This window comes from Colossoma macropomum, unplaced genomic scaffold (assembly GCF_904425465.1).
Source record: "Colossoma macropomum unplaced genomic scaffold, Colossoma_macropomum, whole genome shotgun sequence".
Lineage (NCBI taxonomy): Eukaryota > Metazoa > Chordata > Actinopteri > Characiformes > Serrasalmidae > Colossoma > Colossoma macropomum.
In genome coordinates, this window is record NW_023494794.1 from 27036797 (window position 1) to 27058154 (window position 21358).

At 38.9% G+C, this 21358-nt stretch overlaps 1 protein-coding gene across 1 annotated transcript; it reads left to right on the forward strand.

The window, feature by feature from the left end:
* The first annotated feature begins 1650 nt into the window (after positions 1-1650).
* On the forward strand, positions 1651-16891 carry LOC118814611 (elastase-1-like). Its single transcript, XM_036580309.1, has 8 exons — positions 1651-1690; positions 1885-1958; positions 2107-2207; positions 2505-2621; positions 3657-3793; positions 14526-14665; positions 14791-14925; positions 16853-16891. Exons 1-8 carry the CDS (start codon positions 1651-1653, stop codon positions 16889-16891), a joined length of 783 nt encoding a protein of 260 aa, XP_036436202.1.
* Positions 16892-21358: the final 4467 nt, after the last annotated feature.

A 21358-nucleotide genomic window follows, 5' to 3' on the forward strand; every position in this document is an offset into this window, starting at 1 on the left:
AGGCTAGTCTTCTGTTAATCTTATCTATTTGACCAGGCCTCTGTTCTTTTGTTACAGATATAACCAAAGTGAAATACTGGGGGTCTTGGAGGGTTCAGGATCCCCTAGTCAACCCCTGGACCCCCTGAAATGTTTCAAAATCAAAATTCTGGTCGGTCCCTGAAAATAAACTTAAATAAATAACTGATGTTATGCTGCTCATTAGAGAAAATAGACACATGAACACAAATTCAGGGAAAGTACATTGCTTAGCTGCTTCGCCTACAACAAGTGAGCTTCTGTCTTTGGCATTCTTAACTAACTAGCAATGCAGCACTGGTCTGTTTAAGGTTGGCACTGTAGGAAATTAGTTCACTCAGTTGGTCTTTACAATATGCTACAGCATATTTGAAAATCTGAAAACTTGTCCAGTTTCCCAAGAGATTGGTGGAACGAGTGAATAATGAACTCATTTCTCAAACCAAAGACAAAAGAGATGATGTGTGAGATCAATTAATGTATGGAATATTGCGTTACCACATTAGAAAAGAGCATTAGCAATAGAATAAATGTTAAACCAAACATTTTGTTGCGAGTGACGCATCACCATCAGCTATGGTGAATATGCAGCAAACCAAAATGGGACCCTTGAATACCAAGGGGTATTTGGCACACTGGGCATAACTGGCATTGCAAGAGGCCACATTTAGTTTACAATGCGATTCTTTACTCCATTGGGTGCTAAAGGTCACATGGCCCAGTTCTGTATTAAACATTTCAGATAAATAACTTCAGAAGATTATAGATTGCATAATCTGGGATTTAAACTGGGATATTGAGGGGTTAACATACTTGATTCAACTTATTATAAACATATATTATAAAAATTTGGCCACTCTGAAAGAGTCTGTTCTAAAGAACAACATAAAAACAGGTTGTGATTGGCATGTATATGTACAGCTGGAAAACTCTAGCCGGTTTATTGGGCATAAATTAAACATTATCCTGGTCAATCTTGTGCATTATATCATTTATATTTAACCAGCCACATTTGAACAAAGTGTTCCACAACAAAAAGGTTAAAAGTTCCTTCAGTCCAGTATATTTAGGCTCATACATCTACCTTTCTCTTTCATTTTGGTAAGCATGTTTTGTGCAGAGATCCTTGTAAGATCAATTATTTGAACCATTGTTGTGTTTTGCTAAGCCACCATAGTCATTCACTTCTTTTGAGAGTGGTACAAAAGAAGCAGGCCAAGCATAATTACTATTATTGGGACAAGATGAAAATAAAATCGTCTAGAAAAAAGAAAGACATTAAATCACCCTGAAGTACTAGGGGTACCCTGCTTTGTAATGTCCATACCCAACAATTGCAAGGTTCTTAGACTCTGATTTCACATGGACAAATTTAATGCCATTGATTGTTGAATTTCTCAATATAATTTTCCCTATAATCTCCTTGTGTGATATTTCTGTGCATGTTGTAGACAATGTATGCTGTTGAAGAAAACAAAACTGAAAGAATCCTTCAACAACAACAACAACAACAACAACAACAACAACAACAACAACAACAACAACAACAACAACTCCCCTGATGTAAGCTCCCTACTGTATAAAAGGCTTTAACATTTTCTGGTGGGCATATTGTTCCGAATCTCCGCAAAGATGCTCAGAATCATCTACCTGACCACCTCTGCTGCGCTTGGTAAGTTCTGACCGATTGATTCAAAATACAAGCATTTGTAAACTATATGATGGACAATAAACATTAAGAGTAAGAAGTGCTAAGAATGTGCAAGGGCTTCGTAAGAATTCTCCGTTTTCTTCATTTTCTCCACTTTCTCTGGTAAGACTTTTTTTTCTCTCTGGTAAGAATTTTGTGTTTTCTGTCAATGACAGTGTTCGCTCAGCCACAGCCCCAATCCAGAGTTGTGGGAGGAGAAGTGGCAAAACCTAACTTTTGGCCATGGCAGGTGAATGACAGTTTAAGTACAAGAGGGATGCTTTCATATCTGTTCTTTTGGTGCAGAGGTCTGGAAGTTGGGTAGATTGTCTACGGAATATCTGGCACATGCTGCATGGCGTGTACTTGTCAATTTTTAATTTTGCTCTTTACCATAGGCCTCTCTGCAAGCCCTACAAGGTTCACGCTACAGGCATGTATGTGGAGGTGTGCTAATCAAAAAACAGTGGGTGTTGACTGCTGCTCACTGCTTTGAAACGTAAGCAGCAGACGTGACTTCATACTGCATATCGCATAACCTCGTATCTCCATTTTTGACATTTTTCAGTTTGACATAATTTGAAAATGCATGTTTCCCTTTATGTTGTGTGTAAATTTCATGATGAATGGACCAAAACAAATGGACCAAAATTTACTTGGAAAATAATCTGGTTCCACTGACTTGCATTATAAGTAAAGTACGTTTTTTCCTTCTCCTGTAAAGTTAGTGTTTGCTTTCCTGAACTGTGCTTGAAATGAGCTTTTTGTAAAATGTGTTTTTTGTTACCCTCTGCAGTGCTAATGTGTCCCTCGTGGTTCTTGGTGATCATGACCTGACAAAAAGTGAGGGCAAGGAGCAGCTCCACAAAGTGAAACGCACCTACATCCACCCCGCCTGGGACAAGAATCAAGGGTCAGTTGTGGAAGATCCATCATTCCTATGTGTTAATGCATGCTCTCTTGTACCTTATTTTTGGCATGAACACTTAGAAGTCTAAGGTCAATTACAAAAATAACACTTTATATGAAGAATCCCTACATAGGGACTTCATAACACATGCATACATCACTCAGGCATAACATTATGACTTTGTTTCTACACTGATTGTCCATCATTCTCAGCACTGCAGTAACACTGACATGGTGGTGGTGTGTTAGTGTGTGCTGTGCTGGTACGAGAGGATCAGACACAGCAGAGCAGTCTGTCCACTCTATTAGACACTCCTACTTTGTCAGTCCACCTTGTAGATGTAAAGCCAGAGATGATAGCTTATCTCTTGCTGTACAGTATGAGCTAATCATCCTCTAGGCCTTCATTGGTGGTCACAGGACGCTGTTGGCTGGGTAGTTTTGGTTGGTGGACTATTCTCAGTCCAGCAGTGACAATGGAGGTGTTTAAAAACTCCAGCAGCACTGCTGTGTCTGATCCACTCAGACCAGCGCAACACACACTAACACACCACCACCAACACCACGTCAGTGTTACTGCAGTGCTGAGAATGATCCACCAGCCAAATAGTACCTGCTCTGTGAGGGTCCATGGGGGTCCTGACCACTGAAGAACAGGGTAAAAGGGGGCTAACAAAGTATGCAGAGAAACAGACTACAGTCTGTAACTGTAGAACTAAAGTGCACCTATATAGTAAGTAGAGCTGAGAAAATGGACAATGAGCGTAGAAACAATGAGGTGCTCATAAATGTTATGCCTGATCGGTGTAAATCCATTACTTAGGAATGATGCTTCATAACAGCGTTGTAATCAGAACAAATGTCCCTCACTTTTGTTAGTGCTCTCTGTCAATACAAAGTCATTTACTTCACAAAGTATCTGATGTCATCTTGTGGTTATTGCCAGAAGCTGTTCTTAAATATTCAAGAATTGTTTTATAAATACATTGTTCAATGCTTATAAATGTGTTATAAAGCTGGTATGCTCCTCTAACCTCAGAAACGACATTGCCTTGATCCTTCTGTCCACTGAGGCCACTCTAAACTCCTATGTGAAGCTGGCTACCCTGCCTCCCTCAGACCAAATGCCCTCTGCTAAATGGACATGCTACATCACTGGCTGGGGAAGCACAGAAAGTGAGTAACGACCTGTGCCCAGTGTTGCCCAGTATTGCTAAATACATTCTTTATGGTGGGACACTGATGCTTCACCTTCTTTACCAAAGACATTTGGTTCTAAAACCATGGTAGTGTTTAGCCCCATAAACTTGAGGCTTATTATGTGCTAGGCTTCTTATTAGCAGGCACTAGTATGAAGAGTTCACTAACTATCAAGAAACTACTTATGATGCATTACTCATAATGAACACCTTAGTATGGCCTATATTGATACAAAAAGCTAGGGAAGCATGATATATCAGTGACTGACTTGCTGCCGACAGCCTGAAATATAACTTGCTGATATGAATTTTGACAGTTTCATCAAAAACTGTAGTTTAGCTTGTTAAATAGTTTTTAATAACTAAATAATTTTAACAATGAATGCTCCAAAAATGCTGAGACATTCAAGACTTTAGCATTTTATAGACACAGTGACAGATGACAGGATTTCTCTTGATGTAGAAAGTAGCAATGATATAACAATGGCTAAAAATCTTCAGATATTCATAGCTCATGTGGCGGTTTTACTAAATGCAAAGCCACATTCATGTTCCATCATAAGTTCCATCACGAGTGAAATAACATTGATAGGCTAATACAAATCATGTTCTGAACTGATGGCTTGGCGAGGTGTTGCAGTGAAATTTGAAGTTCATTTTAATAGATTTAAAAAGATGTGTAAATACTTCTCTCATCTTCAGTCTTTCAAAATACATTATGATGTGCAAAGTTACAGTTGAGTGGAGTTCTTTTAGTCTGCAGCCTTTAACTACATTGGTATGCTTTTATACAGCTATTTTTTATAGCTTGGTATCAGGTTTATCATTAGATAATGATGTTGTTGAACATTATTTGTTAGTTGGAATTTATTTGGAATTTGATTAAAATAATTGTATAATTTAAAATATGGGGTTATGAGAATGGTATTGGCCACAATAAGGTGTTATCATTTATTGAGTCAAGCCCAGAAATTCCATATTGGTGCCTCTCAATATTCTCTGATTTTCTGAGTGTGGCGCTGTTGTGTTATTCACTGTGCTATCCACTTCAGTGAGTGATTCATTCATTAAACAATTGTTGAAAAAAACGGAACTGTTTGTTCAATAGTGACTATGCAGGCTTCAATGTGTGTGTGAGCAAAACTTGGGTGCTGTGAGATCTGTTGTAGTTATCAACCATCATTTTCACATTGGACCCATAATCATAAATAAACATTCCCTTCATTTATTGGTGACTAATAAATTGGCCACAAATATATTCTGCATTCCCACAAACTACTTTGAACAAGTTGTAGTTCTGAGGATTGGAAATCTAACCATTTTAAGGGGATCTTTGAGATGTGACAAGTAGTCTTGGTAAAATAAAGCAATTTTTACTAATCTGAAATCTGAAACCAGGACTTCATGTCTATATCTTATTCCTCTCTCTCCTTTACATGCAGCTGGTGGTCCACTCTCTGATGTCCTGAAGCAGGCCATTCTACCTATAGTAGATATGACTTCCTGCCGTTTCACCTATCAGTTAGTGGGCATTTCTGTTAAAGACAACATGATCTGTGCTGGTGGTGGCTTCAATTCTGGCTGCAATGTGAGAGCGACTTGCTTTCTTTAACCCTTTCCAACACCTATATTTATACATTCCTTGAAAGCTTAGCAGTTTGAAGTCTAAAGAGTGCTCACTGTGATCTGGTCTGTCACTACAGGGTGACTCTGGTGGCCCTCTGAACTGTCTGGTTGGTACCAACTATGTTGTCCATGGATTGACCAGCTTTGGGCTTCATGCAGATTGCAACAAAAAGCCCACCGTCTTCACCCGCGTGTCTGCCTTCATCCCGTGGGTGCAGTGTGTAAGTAGATGTAGCAGTACATATGTAACTGAAAATAATAGCTTTATATTTCTAAAAATACTATTTCATCTTTTGACTTATGATTATTTAATACTCTACTGATTTAGTCTATGATGGTTTTGTCCACAACAGCTCACAGGCTAAATGGAATGCAGCACAAACTCATGCTATCCTGAGAGTGAAAGAATTCAACAATATCATTTAGAACTAGCTCTTCCACAATCAGTACATCCAAATTTACACTACAACAATAAAAATCAATATATAAATCAATAAAGATCAGAAATTAAAGCATAACTGGTGTTTCCCTTTGAGTGTTTAAAACCTTTAAATGCAATCACTCCAGCCACTTCAGGAGTTCTGAGATGTATTTTAGCCAGATATTTTATCAGTGTTTTGCACAGCCATCTCTTTAAGCCACAATCGGCCCTCTGAAAACTGACCAAAACATATCTTTGCTTAGGTTCATCTTGCAAAGAGAAGTGATTTTGGATTAATACTTCTCCTGGTTGGCTCGCCAAAATGTTCAGCTTGCACCACCAGGGCTTAGTTTACATGAGCCAGTGAGAAGGGTAGTTTTAGATTACATTGTCAACACTTGTAAATAACCAACTCAAAGCAGCTTAAAACAGGAGCCATACATTTACAGAATTGCTCAGAATGGTATTATTTATTTACCTTTATATTCAAAAGGTGTGTATTACTAATTGCTCCCCAGAAATGAAAGAGTGTGGCAATTCTTAGGTTCTCTCACAAAGAGAACTGATGGTGGAAATCTTTAGACGTGTCAAAATGGTAACCTGTGACACTAGGATTTGGATTGGTCAGTCTAAAGAATGAAACTGTAAGGGCCTAGCCTGTGAGGTGCCACAAGTTCAGGGAACTAGGCCCAACCTGGCACACCTGTGGGCTCCTCTACTTAAGGCTGTGGCAAACAGCAGTCCTTTGTCACACCTTTGTAGAGGGGTGACCGGTATGATACTTAGCCCAGGTGAGTATTTAAAAGAAAAGAAAAGAAGGCTGGAAAAACAAGAAAGAAATTGCACCAAAACTATTTAAAAGCCAAAAAGAAGCCTTGAACAAGAAACGGCTCCAAGCCAAACAAAAGGTGTTTGCTCCACAAAGAGCAAACAGGTGAAACAAAGTTGATCTTCCTCTCATGATCACAGAGGAAGTGTTTTTTGCTTCCTGTTAATCTTTTATTTCACTTTTCTCTCTCAGCCTTTGTTTGAGCACACTGCATTCAGCGTCCCCTTTGTCTGCCTTTTGCCACCATTTCTTATTTCCTCAGACCGCCAATTAGTATATCAGCAGTTTGAGCCTGTCTCTGAGCCACCTCAACCCCAACGTGCACAGTCACCCAATTCACACTCCATCACCTCAATAAATTCATTCAAGACGCTTTCTTGAGCACCTCTGCTGCTGGCACTCTAATGGGAAGTGGACCTCCTCATGGTTGAAAGACATAAAATAGCAGTGAATTTCTATTCCAGATGCAATGTCTTCTGATCACCACTTCTTTGGATAACAGAAATATTGCCCATGGGGTGCCTATTCCCTACTTTCCTATGCACTCAGAACATCTTTGTCAACACTTATACTATTTTTCACATGGGCTAATGAGGATCTGAGGCAGAAACTGCCACTTCAGTGGGCTTCACTTGCTTAGAGGTGCTGGGAAAATAAAGGACACAGTTTTATTAGGATGTGGTTCTATTACTGAAGGCCATAAATTGGCATAAATTAAAGTGTTTTTCAGAGTTATGAGACTCATTTACATTTAATAATTCACTTGATCATATTTGAACATAGTGCTTCAAAAAGAAGCAATCCAGTGGATTTAGGTTCATATATCAACCTCTCTTTCGTTCTGGTAAACATGTTTTGTGTTGAGTTTCATGACAAATGGATAATAAATGTGCAAAGAGTCTTGTAAGATTAACTGTAGGGACCACCAAGTTTTGCTAAGGCCTTATACTGTAATTACTATTAGTGAAGCAACATCAAAAGAAAGACATGAATCACCCTAAAGTACCAGGGCTACCCTGATACTGTCCATACCCAATTCCATGTTTTCCCATGTACAAATTGCAATTGATAAGTGAATTTCTCAATATTATTTTCCCTTTAATCTGCTTTTGTGAAATTTCTATGTGTAAGCTTTTAGATATTTGTCAAACAAAGAAAAATGTAAAAGCATACTTGAACAAAAAAATAAATAAATAAATAAATGATAAAATTCAGCTTAATTACAAGTGCAGCTACCAAACCTTTTATTTTTAGTAAATTGGCCTGAAATGTTGGTAAATTTGGGTTAATTTTGAACAACACTTTGCAGGAACATTACACAATTTCCTCTTTGTGCTGGGCCTGCTAATAATTTAAAATGTTTCATCCCAAAATGCTACATTTGCAACAATTTTGGATATTATGAGTTTTTGAAAAGAATAGTTACAGACTGTAGTCCATCTGTTTCTCTGCATACTTTGTTAGTCCCCTTTCACACTGTTCTTCAGTGGTCAGGACCACCACAGAGCAGGTATTATTTGGGTGGTGGGTTGTTCTCAGCACTGCAGCAACACTGACAGTGGTGGTGTGTCAGTGAGTGTTGCACTGGAACGAGAAGATCAGACACAGCGGTGATGGAGTGTTTAGGAGAAAGAACAAAATCACAGATTCTTGTTTTTATTGCATTTCACAAAATGTCCCAACTTTTCTAGAAATAGGGTTTATACAAGGTGCACTCATATCGCAAGTGGACCTAATAAAATGGACAACTAGTCTAGATGCAAGGTAGGTGCACCTAATAAAGTGCTTTAGTGAGGGTATTTTTCAAGCTAATCCTCCAAAATAAAGTTGACATTAGCTGTGTCTGTCATGCTGCTTCAAAAAGCAGCTGCAACTGTTAAATTACACACAACGCTGCTAGGAAAAAAAAAACACACAACCCACCACAGCACCACACAGCATAGACCAGCATATCTGGTCACCACCAAACCAGCATATGTTGTGTTTTAGATAGTGGTCATCAGCAATGGATGTTATTCACTGATCTCCAACAAACCAGCATATGTTATGATTTGGATACTGGTCAACCACCATATTGCATCAATATGCAAGTTTCACTGTAGGTTAAATTCTTTTTATTTTGGTCAACTGTCAAGTTGCCAGTAGCACAGCCATTTTTGCATAGCAACCCAGATTGCTTAGCAACCATAATTGTTACATATGCTTCACATGAACGTGCACTGATAAGACCGGTCTAAATTGCTTCAAGGCATAACAGTGGTCAGTGCAACAAGCATAAAGTCTTTTCTGAACACTAATTCAAGCTACAACCAACTTAGCAGATAAGACTGTCTTAGGCTGGATTTACCCAGTGAAGCGTTCATGCAACTAGTTGCTTGTTGTGAGTTGCCTACAACATAATTTCTGTGCAACTTGAATTACAAGAAACAGTTCAAATACAAAAGTTGCATGCAACACATTCAGTTACCGCGCTAGTTAGACAAATTAGCAGCTTGTATTTTTGGACATACTGTATTGTTCTCACTATAAAGTCATCCGTGAGGTGTATTTTGCCTATTTGCAGCATTTTTTAGCATCTTTACTTTTTTCAGCAGTTAATGGTGTTCTTTTTTTGTATTTATACATTTCTTTTATCTATCTTTCAATGGTTCTTTAATAAATATTAGTTTTTATCTGTTGGCCAAGTACCACAGCACATTCATCTTGGTCCACCTCTTGGTCTTCCCTTCTATAAAAGTTTCACCCTTTGGGAATGAATCTGAGATCTGTGTAAAATTAGGGAGCATCAATACAGGAGAAAATGAACCAGAGCTGTGTAAATCAGGTTAACAACAGGCTAAAGAAGCATAAACACTGGTACAAGCAGCCATTTAAACAGCTGTTACTGTTAGCCAGCTAGTTATCACAGAGAATGATTGTTGTCATGGCTCAGGAAACTGAAAAAATGAAGAACTACCAACCTTCAGCCAGTCAGGAGGGCCTTGTTTTCAACCACCCAGTGAACCTCCATTTATTTTTGTCAATTTATCCTGTGAAATCCCCTATTTTAAAGTAAGTTGTTATCAGGTGAAGCATTATTGGCATTTTGTTTGGCTGTTTCAAGATGTTGATCCGCTTGCAGTTGTTGCAGCGGAGTTTCAAGTGACTTGCAGGTTGCTTTACATTATACGACAAGTGCAGTTAAGTTTCTGTCACGGGGCAGCAGGGAGGCGGACCTAAGTGCAGAGAGGAAAACCTGTGAGAAAGGGTCTTGAATGAATTTATTGAGGTGGTGGAGTGTGAATTTGGTGATTGTGCGTGTTGGGGTGGATCAGAGCCAGGCTTGAACCACCAACATACTGATTGGCGGTCAGAGGAGTTATGGCTGCGCCACCAGGAAACACAGGCGAAAACAGGAGAAAACGCAGTGTGCTCAAACAAAGGCTGAGATAGAAAAGTGAAATAAAAGATAAATAGGAAACAAAAAACACCTCCTCTGTGATTCTGAGAGGAAGGTGAACTTTATGTTTCACCTGTTTGCTCTTTGTGGAGCAAACACTTTTTGTTAGACTTGGAGCCGTTCCTTGTTTAAGCCTTCTTTTTGGCTTTTAAGTAGTTTTGGGGCCATTTCTCTCTTTTGCTTTTCCAGGCCTCTTTTCTTTTTGTTTTCCTTTTGTTTTCTTTTTGTTTAAATACCCACCTGGGCTAAGTACCATACCAGTCACCCCTCTGCAAAGGTGTGACAAAGGGCTGCTGTTTACCACAGCCTTAAGTAGAGGAGTCTACAGGTGTGCCAGGTTGGGCCTAATCAGCCCCGCGGGCTTCTGGGAATTGGAGTTCCCTGAACTTGTGGCGCCTCACTGCCGTCGCCCTCTGCTGGTGGACGGCAGTGCAGGCTGGGCCCTTACAGTTTCATGTAGGTTTCAAGAAAGTAAAGTTGCATGAAGGTTTCACCATGTAAAGCCAGCCTAAGCCCTGTTGGTACAACACATCTCAGTTTATAGACTGTTGGGCAGTGCCATATTTCAATGGAAAGGCTGTAACATCAGCTGAGATGAGCTTCATGTCTGGAATGTGTTAGGCTAGTCTTCTTATTAACCACACTCATAAACCAGGCATCTGCTTTGCTATTGCATTGCAAAAAGTCACTTAGGGTTATGATGCTACCCTCCACCTCAGCAGGTGCTAAAGGACACACAAGACAGCATAATATGTGGTTGTGGTAGAGACACAATAGCCTGTGGAGCTCAGAAGCTATTCGATGAATGCTTCTTGAATTAGGCACTAGCATTACACCTTTTGAAGGGAACATTGTTTCTACAAATCTTGCTAAAATGTGTCAAACACATTGGTTCACGGGTATTATAGTGCTATCCTGCATTGATATCCCTCTATTGCATGGTGTTGCCATATGGCAACAATTTGTGTATCTCAATTTTACTAAAAGGCAGTAATATATAATTCACATTTTACTATTTATTTGTGGGAAAATGTTCTTTTTCCTTTAAGTGGACAAATATTTGATAACATTACAAATCTGTACCGTAGTTAATATAAAGTTAAATAAACTTTATTTATTTTAGTTTAATAAATAAAGTAAGAAATAACTTAACTAAATAAATATAATAAGACAAAAAATAAACTGGGCTGTGATCGTGGCATTTAATATGTTTTAATGTTCGCTTCCACCAAATTATAGTTCTTTAACAAGCAGCTTGTTGCTACATCAGAATAACGAACTCCGCCCACTCGCTGCACAGCTGGCAGTTCGTTCTCCAGCTCCTTACACTAAATTCCCAAACTGTCATCATCACTGAGCAGCTTTTCAGTCGGCAGCTGTGACAGAAGAACAGCTGAACAACCTGGAATCAGCCAGAAATGAACCCAATACCATTCGCCAAACGTGTAGTCTGATCTTCAGTGTCTGACCAAATCAGACTGAGCCATAAAACTGACGCAATATCAGGTTTAGCTCAGTTTTGTCAGTTTTTGCCAGATCAATATTAATGTTGTTTTGTTCCAGCCAGTCTGTAAACCATCTTACAGCCCATTTTGTTTGCCAAATGGTGTTGGGTTAATTTCCGGCTAATTCATGCACAGCTACCCCCTTAAAAACTAATCAAATATTTTCATAATTTAAGCAATTTTAAATAATAAAACCACATTAAAACTTTTTTGTCATGTTTAAGTAATAATTCATTCAACAGAGGCATTTAACTTGGTATTGTGATAGTTTTCAAATATATAATGGCCTCAGATGATATTTAAGTCAATGCATTAATAAAATTAATAAACTCATGCTTTTGAGTACTGCTCTGTATGCTGTATACTGTTGTGACTATTTTGTTTTTTCTCTTCTAAATACCAATAACAGAAGCAGTACACAGTGCTGCAAAGGCATGGCCAGGTCTACAAAATGAATGAACTGGGCACTCAATGGCTAAGGGGCATCAGTTGTGCATGAATTAGCCGGAAATGAACCCAATACCATTCGCCAAACTAAACGGGCTGTAAGATGCTTTACAGACTGGCTGGAACAAAACAACATTAATACTGATCTGGCAAAAACTGACAAAACTGAGCTGAACTTGATATTGTGGCAGTTTTATGGCTCAGTCTGATTTGGTCAGACTCTGAAGATCAGACTACACGTTTGGCGAATGGTATTGTGTTCATTTCTAGCTAATTCCAGGTTGTTTAGGTGTTCTTCTGTCACAGCTGCTGACTGAAAACCCTGCTCAGGTTAACATGTTTTGTCTTGAGTTTCATAACAAACGGATCAGATACAGGTCTTGGGTTCCCAAAAGAATCAATGTGCCAAGACTTTTTTTTTTTACCCAATTGTATAAACCGCTGTTGAGTTTTGCTAAGCCACCATAGTCATTCACTTCTTTTGAGAGTAGTACAATAGAAGCAGGCCAAGCATAACTTCTATTGAGGTGAGATGAAAAAAAAATGTCTGAAAAAAGAAAGACATTAACCACTCTAAACTACCAGGAGTACCCTGCTTTGAAATGGCCACACTCAACAGCTGCAAGGTTCCCAGAGTCTGGTTTCACATGTACACACTGAATGCCATTGAGTAATAATTGAAACAACAACAAAGAACACTGATGTAAGCGCCTTACTGTATAAAAGCCTTCAAAACTTTCTGGTGTGCATGTTGCTCTGAACATTTGCAAAGACGCTAAAAGTCTTCTACCTGGTGAGTCCTGACTGAATGTTGGTGCAAAATACAGGCATTATTTCACATGCATTTATTATCTGTACCTCATCTACCCGCATTCTCCACTTAGCATTTGGGGCAGTTGTGGGCTGGAGGTTAGGGAACCAGCCTTGCGACCGGAAGGTTGCTGGTTTGATCCTCTGAGCTGACAGTCTGTGACTGAGGTGCCCTTGAGCAAGGCACCTAACCCCCAACTGTTCCCTGGGATAGGCCTGCCTAGTGTGTGTCTTCACTAGTATGTATGTGGTGTTTCACTGCACGGGTGGGTTAGATTGCGGAGGTGAAATTTCCCAACTGTGGGACTAATAAGGGTCACTTAATAGAAAGTATGTTAACACATGTTAAGATTTAGACATGCTAAAAATGTGCTTCATAAGAATTCTCCACCTTCTTCAGTAAGAATTCTAGTTTTTCTGGTAGAACTTTGAAGAATTTTGTGATCTCTTTCAGTGATGGTGCTGGCTCAGCCACAGCCTGAGAAAAAATTCAGACCAGAGTTGTGAGCGGTGAAGCGGCAAGACCCAACTCTTGGCCATGGCAAGTAAACAGTGTTTCTACAGCACAAGAGGAACACTTCTGTATCTGTTCTTTTGGTGAAGATGCCTGGTAATTTTGTAGATTTTGTCATTATCTATGAACGCTATCTTCAAAATATCCTGCCCAAAGTCTGTATCTTGTGTCACGCTTGCTTTCCATTGCTTTGATTTTGTTTGTACCACAGGCATCCCTACAAGTGGGTGATGACCACTGCTCGCTGTGTAGATGGGTAAACAGCAGCAACACTGTCTTATATAAATTACCTTAATGTACTAGTTGACATAAATGTTTTTCTGATTTGTGATTTGTGTGTGAAATGAGTTTTCTTTTTGTTGTCCTCTGCAGTGTTAATGTGTCGGCATACACAGGCAGAAGGTCGAAAACCAGAGAATCAGTACAGGACAAAAGGGCAAGGCTTGAATTGTGGTCTCAAACAAAATACAGGTCATACACAAAGAGACAGAAACTGGCAGAAAGGAAATGCTCGGCACGTACACGTGTGACAATACTTCACAAAGATCTAAAGCTAAAGCCCTGGCTTATATACTTAACTAACAAACACTTGTAACAAGTGACAGGCGTGGTTAATCAGTAGTCAGGGGAACTTAAACGGGGATAGATGGATCTGAGAGAGTCCTGAGTTGGCTGTAGGCACAGCCAGGTCTGAGGGAGGCGTGACAAAGTTGCTTGAAGAAATTTTGTCAATAACTTTTCCAATGAAAGGTAGATTTGAAACCGGTCTTTAATTACTCAATATTGTTGCTTCTAGATTTTTCTTTTTTAAGAGAGGCTTTGGAAAATTGCCCGACAGGAGTGAGGTGTTTACTATCTGAAGTACGTCCGCTTCTATTGAGTGAAACACGTTTTTTAAAAAGTTGGTTGGTAACATGTCAAGTGAAGGATTTTCAAGTCAACACGTTTTCTATTCCTTTCTAGTACAGAGAAACAAATTGAAATTGAGGTTAGAGAATAAAATCTCAGCAGGAATTTAATGCAAAGTCATTGAGACTCTGTCTTTGTGTTTTATAACAATGGATACCTGAAGCCATGAGTTCATGTTTATTTCCTTTCTCTCCCTCCCTTACATGCAGTTGGTGGTTTGCCCTCAGTAGTACTGAAGCAGGCCTTCCTGCCCATCATAGATTTCCCTACTTGCTCTTGTGCCTGGTGGGGTTCTGCTGTGAAAGACAACATGATCTGTGCTGGAGGTGGGAGTAATTATGGCTGCTATGTGAGAGCAGCTTGCTTTTTTACCCCACAATAAAGCTTCATTTACCAAAATATCATTTTTAGAAAAACTTTGAAAGATATGTAGTTCAAAGGATCAGAGGCTGATGACCTAGTCTTTCAATGTAGGGTGACTCTGGCGGCCCTCTGAACTGTCTAGTCAGCGGCCAATATGTGGTCCACGGTCTCACCAGTTTTGTGCATTGTGCTGAATGCAACAGGCAAGCCACTATCTTCAGCCGGGTGTCTGCCTTTCTCCCCTGGGTGCAGTGTGTAAGTAGATACAAAATCTTGTGAAATTAATATCCTCTCTGTATATGGATTATTCTACCAAATTAGTCCAAACTGCAGTCCCACAGTAAAAAGAACATTTAAAAAAACAGTTATTCAGATATTAACTGTTATAAAGCATTTAAACTCAAGGCATCAATAGAGATAGTAATGACCTAAATAAATACAAAAGCATCTTTTATAGGGTACCTTCAATAGGGAAGTGGGGGTCCTAAACCCTAACCTCTAAATTTCAACTTGTGAAAACAATATATTTGTTTTTTTTTACATAATTTAAATGTGCTTTTTAAAAATACCTATTGTTTCTTTCAAAGTTAAATGAAAAGATTTATATTCATCACAAGTTTGATTTTTTAATTAAAAACAGTTTAAATAAAAAAAAGTGCTGTCCCATGTTTTCATGTCACTTCTGAAACAAAGAGTTGTAGTCTGTAGGTGGCGCCGTATTTTCGCTAAATTTTGTATTTTTTAATTAAAGAGATCTTGAAAACAAGCGCAGTTGTAGTTATCTTCTCAGAAGTTGTTAGTCTGGAGTGTCTGTGAGCTGAAAGTACAATAATTCTGATGGTGATTCATTCTGTTGGTTATTATGAGTAAAAATAAACAGTTAGCGTAAGGTAAACATGTTTTTATTGATTTTCTGTCCTCTTGGATTCAGTCTGAGTGCTAAAACTCTGATACACAGCAAGACAGCCTTTATTTTTAATTACAGATTGAGTTTCATATTTAATATCAGATATTTTTAATACTCAAAATCAATGTAAACTGAAAGCCCTTTGTTTATAATATGAAGGCTAAAAGCAGAGATGTAATATAACAGTAGTGAGTGGGTTTGGGTGATTTTGGAGCTGATCTCTGGCTGATTGATGGTCACAGGTGGATGAGATCACTCTGGATGGTGAGGCAGAGTCTGATGAGCGATCTGATGAGTGAATCATGTCACTGTTTTAACCCGTTGTTGGAATATGAAGGCCAAAGAGCAGAGCAATAATATCAGGAATTTAGGTGATTTTCCAAACTGCCAGTTAGGGGCGGGTCTGCTGAATGTCCTGATATGTGGATCATGTTTGCATCTTAAACCGTTCTAAAGTTACGAAGGCTAGAAGTGACCCATCGTTTTGCCCGCAAATTGCAGTCTTAGGGTTAGCATTTAATTATTTAATATTACTTTTCAATTGGCAAACAAAGTGGTGAGAAGGTTTCACTGAGGCTTTAGGATGTCCACCATATGACACTGCACCTGCTAAGAGGTCCTGGTGAGCTTTATTACTGAAGGCTCTTTCATCAGCCAAGAAGAACATCACGTCTAGAATGTGTTAGCATTAGGCTAGTCTTCTGTTAATCACACTCATTAACCAGGCATCTGCTCTGCTATTGCTTTGCAAAAGGCCCCTTCAGGTTATGATGCTATTTTTCACCTCAGCAGGTGCTGAACACCACATGTGACAACATATTATGTGGCTGTGATAGAGACAATGCTCAGTGGTGCTCAGAAGCAATTTGATGGATGCTTCTTGGATCAGGCGCTGGCATTATACCTTTAAAAGGGCATATAATTTCTCTTAAACCTTCTAGAATTGGTCAAACTTTGGGGCCATTTGGACAAATATATCATGGCAACAGATGATATCGAAGTGCATTAATAAAGATAATGAACCTATGCTTCTTTAGTACTGCTACTGTATGCTAAAATCGTGTCCACATAGCTTTTTTGGTTGGACTATTTTGGAATATTTGATGTTTATAATTTTGATGAAAAGGAAAATAAGCAGCTGATTGTTGAATACAATACATAGCAATCAGATTTCTGACTAACCTGAGACGCATTTGACTACCAAGCGTAAATACATGTGGTTAAAATATAATTATGATCGAGATATAAGTCACATGAAACAAGCAGGTCAACCAGGTAATAGCGCTCCAAGATATGAACACATGAATGATGTATTCTGAAAGAAATTTATTTTGAAGGAGATCTCTCAATGCATGTAGTTTAGTAAATGTATTCTCTTCTTTAAAACCAATCTGAATCACCCATCACATGCCATACACTGTAGTTATGGCATGTAGTTAAGTTATTTTACACATCAAATGTCATTTATTGTAGTTAACATCATCCTTCTTACAAATCAAATGCCATACACTGTGGTTAACTGTTTTTCTTACCCATCAAACACCATATATTGCAATTACCAAGTCCTTCTTACCCATCAAACGCTATACATTGCAGTTACCTAAGTTTTTATTACCCATTAAATGCTATATATTGATGTTAACTAAGTTTTTATTACCCATTAAATGCTATATATTGATGTTAACTAAGTTTTTATTACCCATTAAATGCTATACACTGCAGTTAATTCTTAATTAAGAAGATAAGCTAAGATGACGTATCGCCCAGCAATAGGATATCAGCTGAATAATCACTTTAATAGTAAGAAAAACCTTCCAGTGACAGAACAAAATACTACTGAGTGCTGCTTATTTTTTTTTATTATCAAAAACTTTATTTATCAAACAAAAAGAATGCACAATTGAAATAACATTTCTATATAAAAAAGGACCATTAGACTGTTCTACAGTGCATTACAAAACCAGCAATTGTATACAACGTCGTGGGTAGAAACAGCCAAGGGGGTGTTCTCACTTTTGAAGGTGTGCAGTGTTCTCCCCTTCCTTTCAAATGGCAACAAAATGTACACTTTAATATTTCAGTGACTACTCTAATTTGGTTAACAACGCTAAAATTGGACGATTTAAGGATGAAGTCAAAATACATATAAGAAGATGCCTTCTTCTCACCTCATTACCTCAGTTAGAAAGAATCCATTCAGGATAAATAAGAGTACAAAAAGCTTGCGTCACAGTATTGGCATTGCGGTTGAAGTTGTCTTGTTAACTTGTATAAGTCACTAGCAGAGTGGGCTGGTTTTCCCTAGTCGAAGTGTCCAAGTTTAGGGATTTGAGTAAAATCCCACTTTAGCAGCTAGTGCATGCTTTCTGGAACGTTGAACCAACTTCAAACTTTATAGGAATCAAGGTCTCTCATTCTTATATCAACCAACTGAAGGCAAATTAGGTAGCCCCAGTGCTCCATTGGCTTCCAGTGCTGCCTGTCTCAATATAATTCACCTTAAGAAGCATGTTAAGACTCAAAAAAGTGACCAATCCATGCTCCGCCCACAAATGTGATCTTTCTTAGTAACTGTTGCTAGGCCAGACAAGCTTTCCAGAATGCTAGCAAAAGTCCCATTCAAACTAAGGAGAAACCGTAGCACACAATTCAGCTTTTGTGAACACACCTGCATTTAGGTTGCACTATTCATTTCAAGTGATTAATTTTGTGTTTCATTAGATGTAGTTTTAACTTTTGGACTAATGCATTCTAACAACATTGGATCTTTTACCTGGCTCCATCACCACGGCAACTGCACGCTCCAGGGCAGGTTAAGCTGTTTGACCAATCAAGGTGAAATTCTGACCAATTAGGGACAGCCATCTGATGGATATGGACTTCTAAATTGTTTTTTGGGTCAATTTGTTTTGCTTCATGACACGTTTTTGTGGAAGAAATATTTATATCTGGATTATAAAGCAATTCTCAGTCCAGTGAGCTCTATACCTGCAAACAGTACTACTTTTTGCAGTTATAAATGCTTTAACTTCTACATATTTAAGTGGTACGATTTCTTTCTTCTTTGAAAAACAAGCCGCTGGGCTGATTCTCATGTTTCACATGATTGCCTATTCGTCAGGCCTTCAGGTTCAATCACAGTTTCGGTATGTAAGTTGTTAAATCAAGTAAAAAATAGTTGCATTTGTTAGGCTTTAGGAAGCTGAAGTGTAGTTTGTCTAAGTTGAACGTGCTTTGAGAAACAGGACTCGATCATATTTATCCTCGAAACAGGACTAAAAACCGCATCCAATCGATTGACTGATATGACTTTTCACATGCATGCAAATAAGCATTTGAAATGACAGAAAAACCTCTAAATGTAGGGATTTTGACAAAAGCTGAGTTCTCATTAGGTGTAGTGGTAATTCCCCCAGCGTTCCCAGCTTGTCTAACCTAACCAAAGTACTTATGAAAGAGTGCAGAGCATGCATAGGCCAAATGGGCAAAACCATTATTGAATGAAAAGAAAAGGCATCCTAAGACACATGATGTTGTCTAATGTGAGGCCAAGAGTAGGATATATACTAGTAGGATGTAACTGATCTTCCACCACTGGGCCAACAAACAAGGTCAGGTACCACGCAACTGAGACTGGGTTGCCAATACTATTCAGGCCAGAGGATCTGCCTGAGCACTGAGTGGGGGATTCAGTGGACACTACTTGGTTTTCTTGATTTGCTTGTTTTTAATGGGCTAAATAAACCAAATGATCACACTGTCGTCATAAATTATTAAGAGAGGAACACTCTAAACAATATATTAAATTTCCTGGTAGAAACCCCACCCTCCCTTCACCTCCCCCCCTCCCCACCCACATCCAAAAACTTTCCAAAACCCCCCATAACCCTAAAACCCAAAAGCATTTAACTAGCCGTCTTCCCTTCAATTGCTCTATGGTACTGTACAATAAAAAAAACAGCATTTTCTTGTGTTGCTACAGTGATCGTTTGTCCATGGTAAAGTACACACAGAGCTTACAAGAGAAATATTGAATGTAGGGCCATGCCTCTTGATCTTTCTGGGCAGAAGGAATGACAGAATCTATTTTTTTTGTGTGTGTTTTTTTGTGTCTTGCAAGTTTAGGCAAGTGCAATTACGAGAAAAAAAAGAAGTTTTTCACACTGCATAAATAAATAAAGTACTGTGAAAGGAAAGACCAAAGAAATTAAGAATATAGGCACATACAAACTTTTCTTTGCTTTTCTCCTTCACAATTTTAAGGGCAAATGGAAAAGAAAAACATAGCATTGTGAGGAGAAAGATGAAGAGAGCATGCTGACTCAACAGTATTCGCCGCTTTACGTGACACAACTCCCTATCATAAAAACAGATCGCCACGTTTGCTGTGCACTCATCATCCATCGCTGTCCTTCGCTTGCTCCCTCTCTCCTCCCTCATCCTGAAGACGTCTACCCATCACCAATTGTGAGAAAAAAAAAAAAGCACAGGAACTCCAAATATGGGCGGGGCAAAGTCAAAGAATGTGTTATTTTCATAACGGCTCACAATTCCTTCAGCACCACAGTGTCTTCTGTAACCCCCATCCCACCCCACCTTCAATGGTTATAGGCTTCAGGTTATAAGTATTCGTAACTAGGAAAGTATTTGTAACAGCACAAAGTGATCATGAGAGCTACAAGCCGCATTTTTTCCTGTCTTTTTTTTTTTTGTATGTTTTTTTTTTAACGTTCCTCAAAAATAGTTGCAGCTTTTTACTGAATCGGTTGATGTAAAAATATACAATATAATAAATGTACATAATTTATGCATCGTTTTTTGTTTTCACAGTAAAATGACCTCTCGGTAACAGTTTGTCAACTGTGAGATCGGAACGAGGTATATTTGTGAACAAAATGGATTCTTTCATTTTAGCCACAAGATATGGTCCAAAGGGGTCCAAAGGAAAGATCACTTGGTCTTCTTGCTTCACTCCAAATGAATGGCCGCTGAGTGTTGATGCAAACATGTAGGCAGATGAACAAATGTGTCACTTCTTCTCAGAAAGCAGTACATAAGAGTAACCTGTGTTTAGGATTCTTGGCAGACAGAAATTGGCATGATGTCCATAAAGGAATGTCCTTAGAAGCTTGATATTTTTGGCAAAGGCCAAGAAAGTGGTGACCTTAGCAGTGGGCTGGGCAGGTCTGGAGAGAGGGAACGTTTGAGCAACAGAGAGATGGACCTGAGCAAAGAGTGGGATGATGGAAGAGTGTGAAAGACTTGTTTCCTTCTCAGAAACTGGAGATCAGAGTCTGCTCCAGCTTCCCTTCACCGGAGATGCTGGTGGAGAGGTGGTGAGAGTGAAAATAGCTCCGCCCACCAACCCAAAACAAAATGCCAAAAAGATCTGGTAAGTGATGTCGAAGGAAACATCTCAGGATGGCCCATAATGAGAACCCAAAATGGAGGATGATTGAGAAAAAAAAGACAAAAAACACTGTCTCCTATGAGTCTTTTCCCTTTTTATCTGTCTCCTTGCAGGATTTTGCTGATGAACTTTATGGTGAAGGAAACATCTCGAGGTTGGCCAAAACTCCAAATGGGGGTCAATGTAAAAACAAAAACAAACAAACAAAAAATCGCTGCCTCCTGCAAGCTTGTTGTGTGATTTTCCCTTTTTTCGGTCTCATCGCAGAGTTTTGCCGATGAACGCATGACTGCAGAGTGGAACGAACGCCAGAGCAAAGGAATGTGGGACACTGGAGAGTCCGAAAGGCCTCAGGCCCAGTT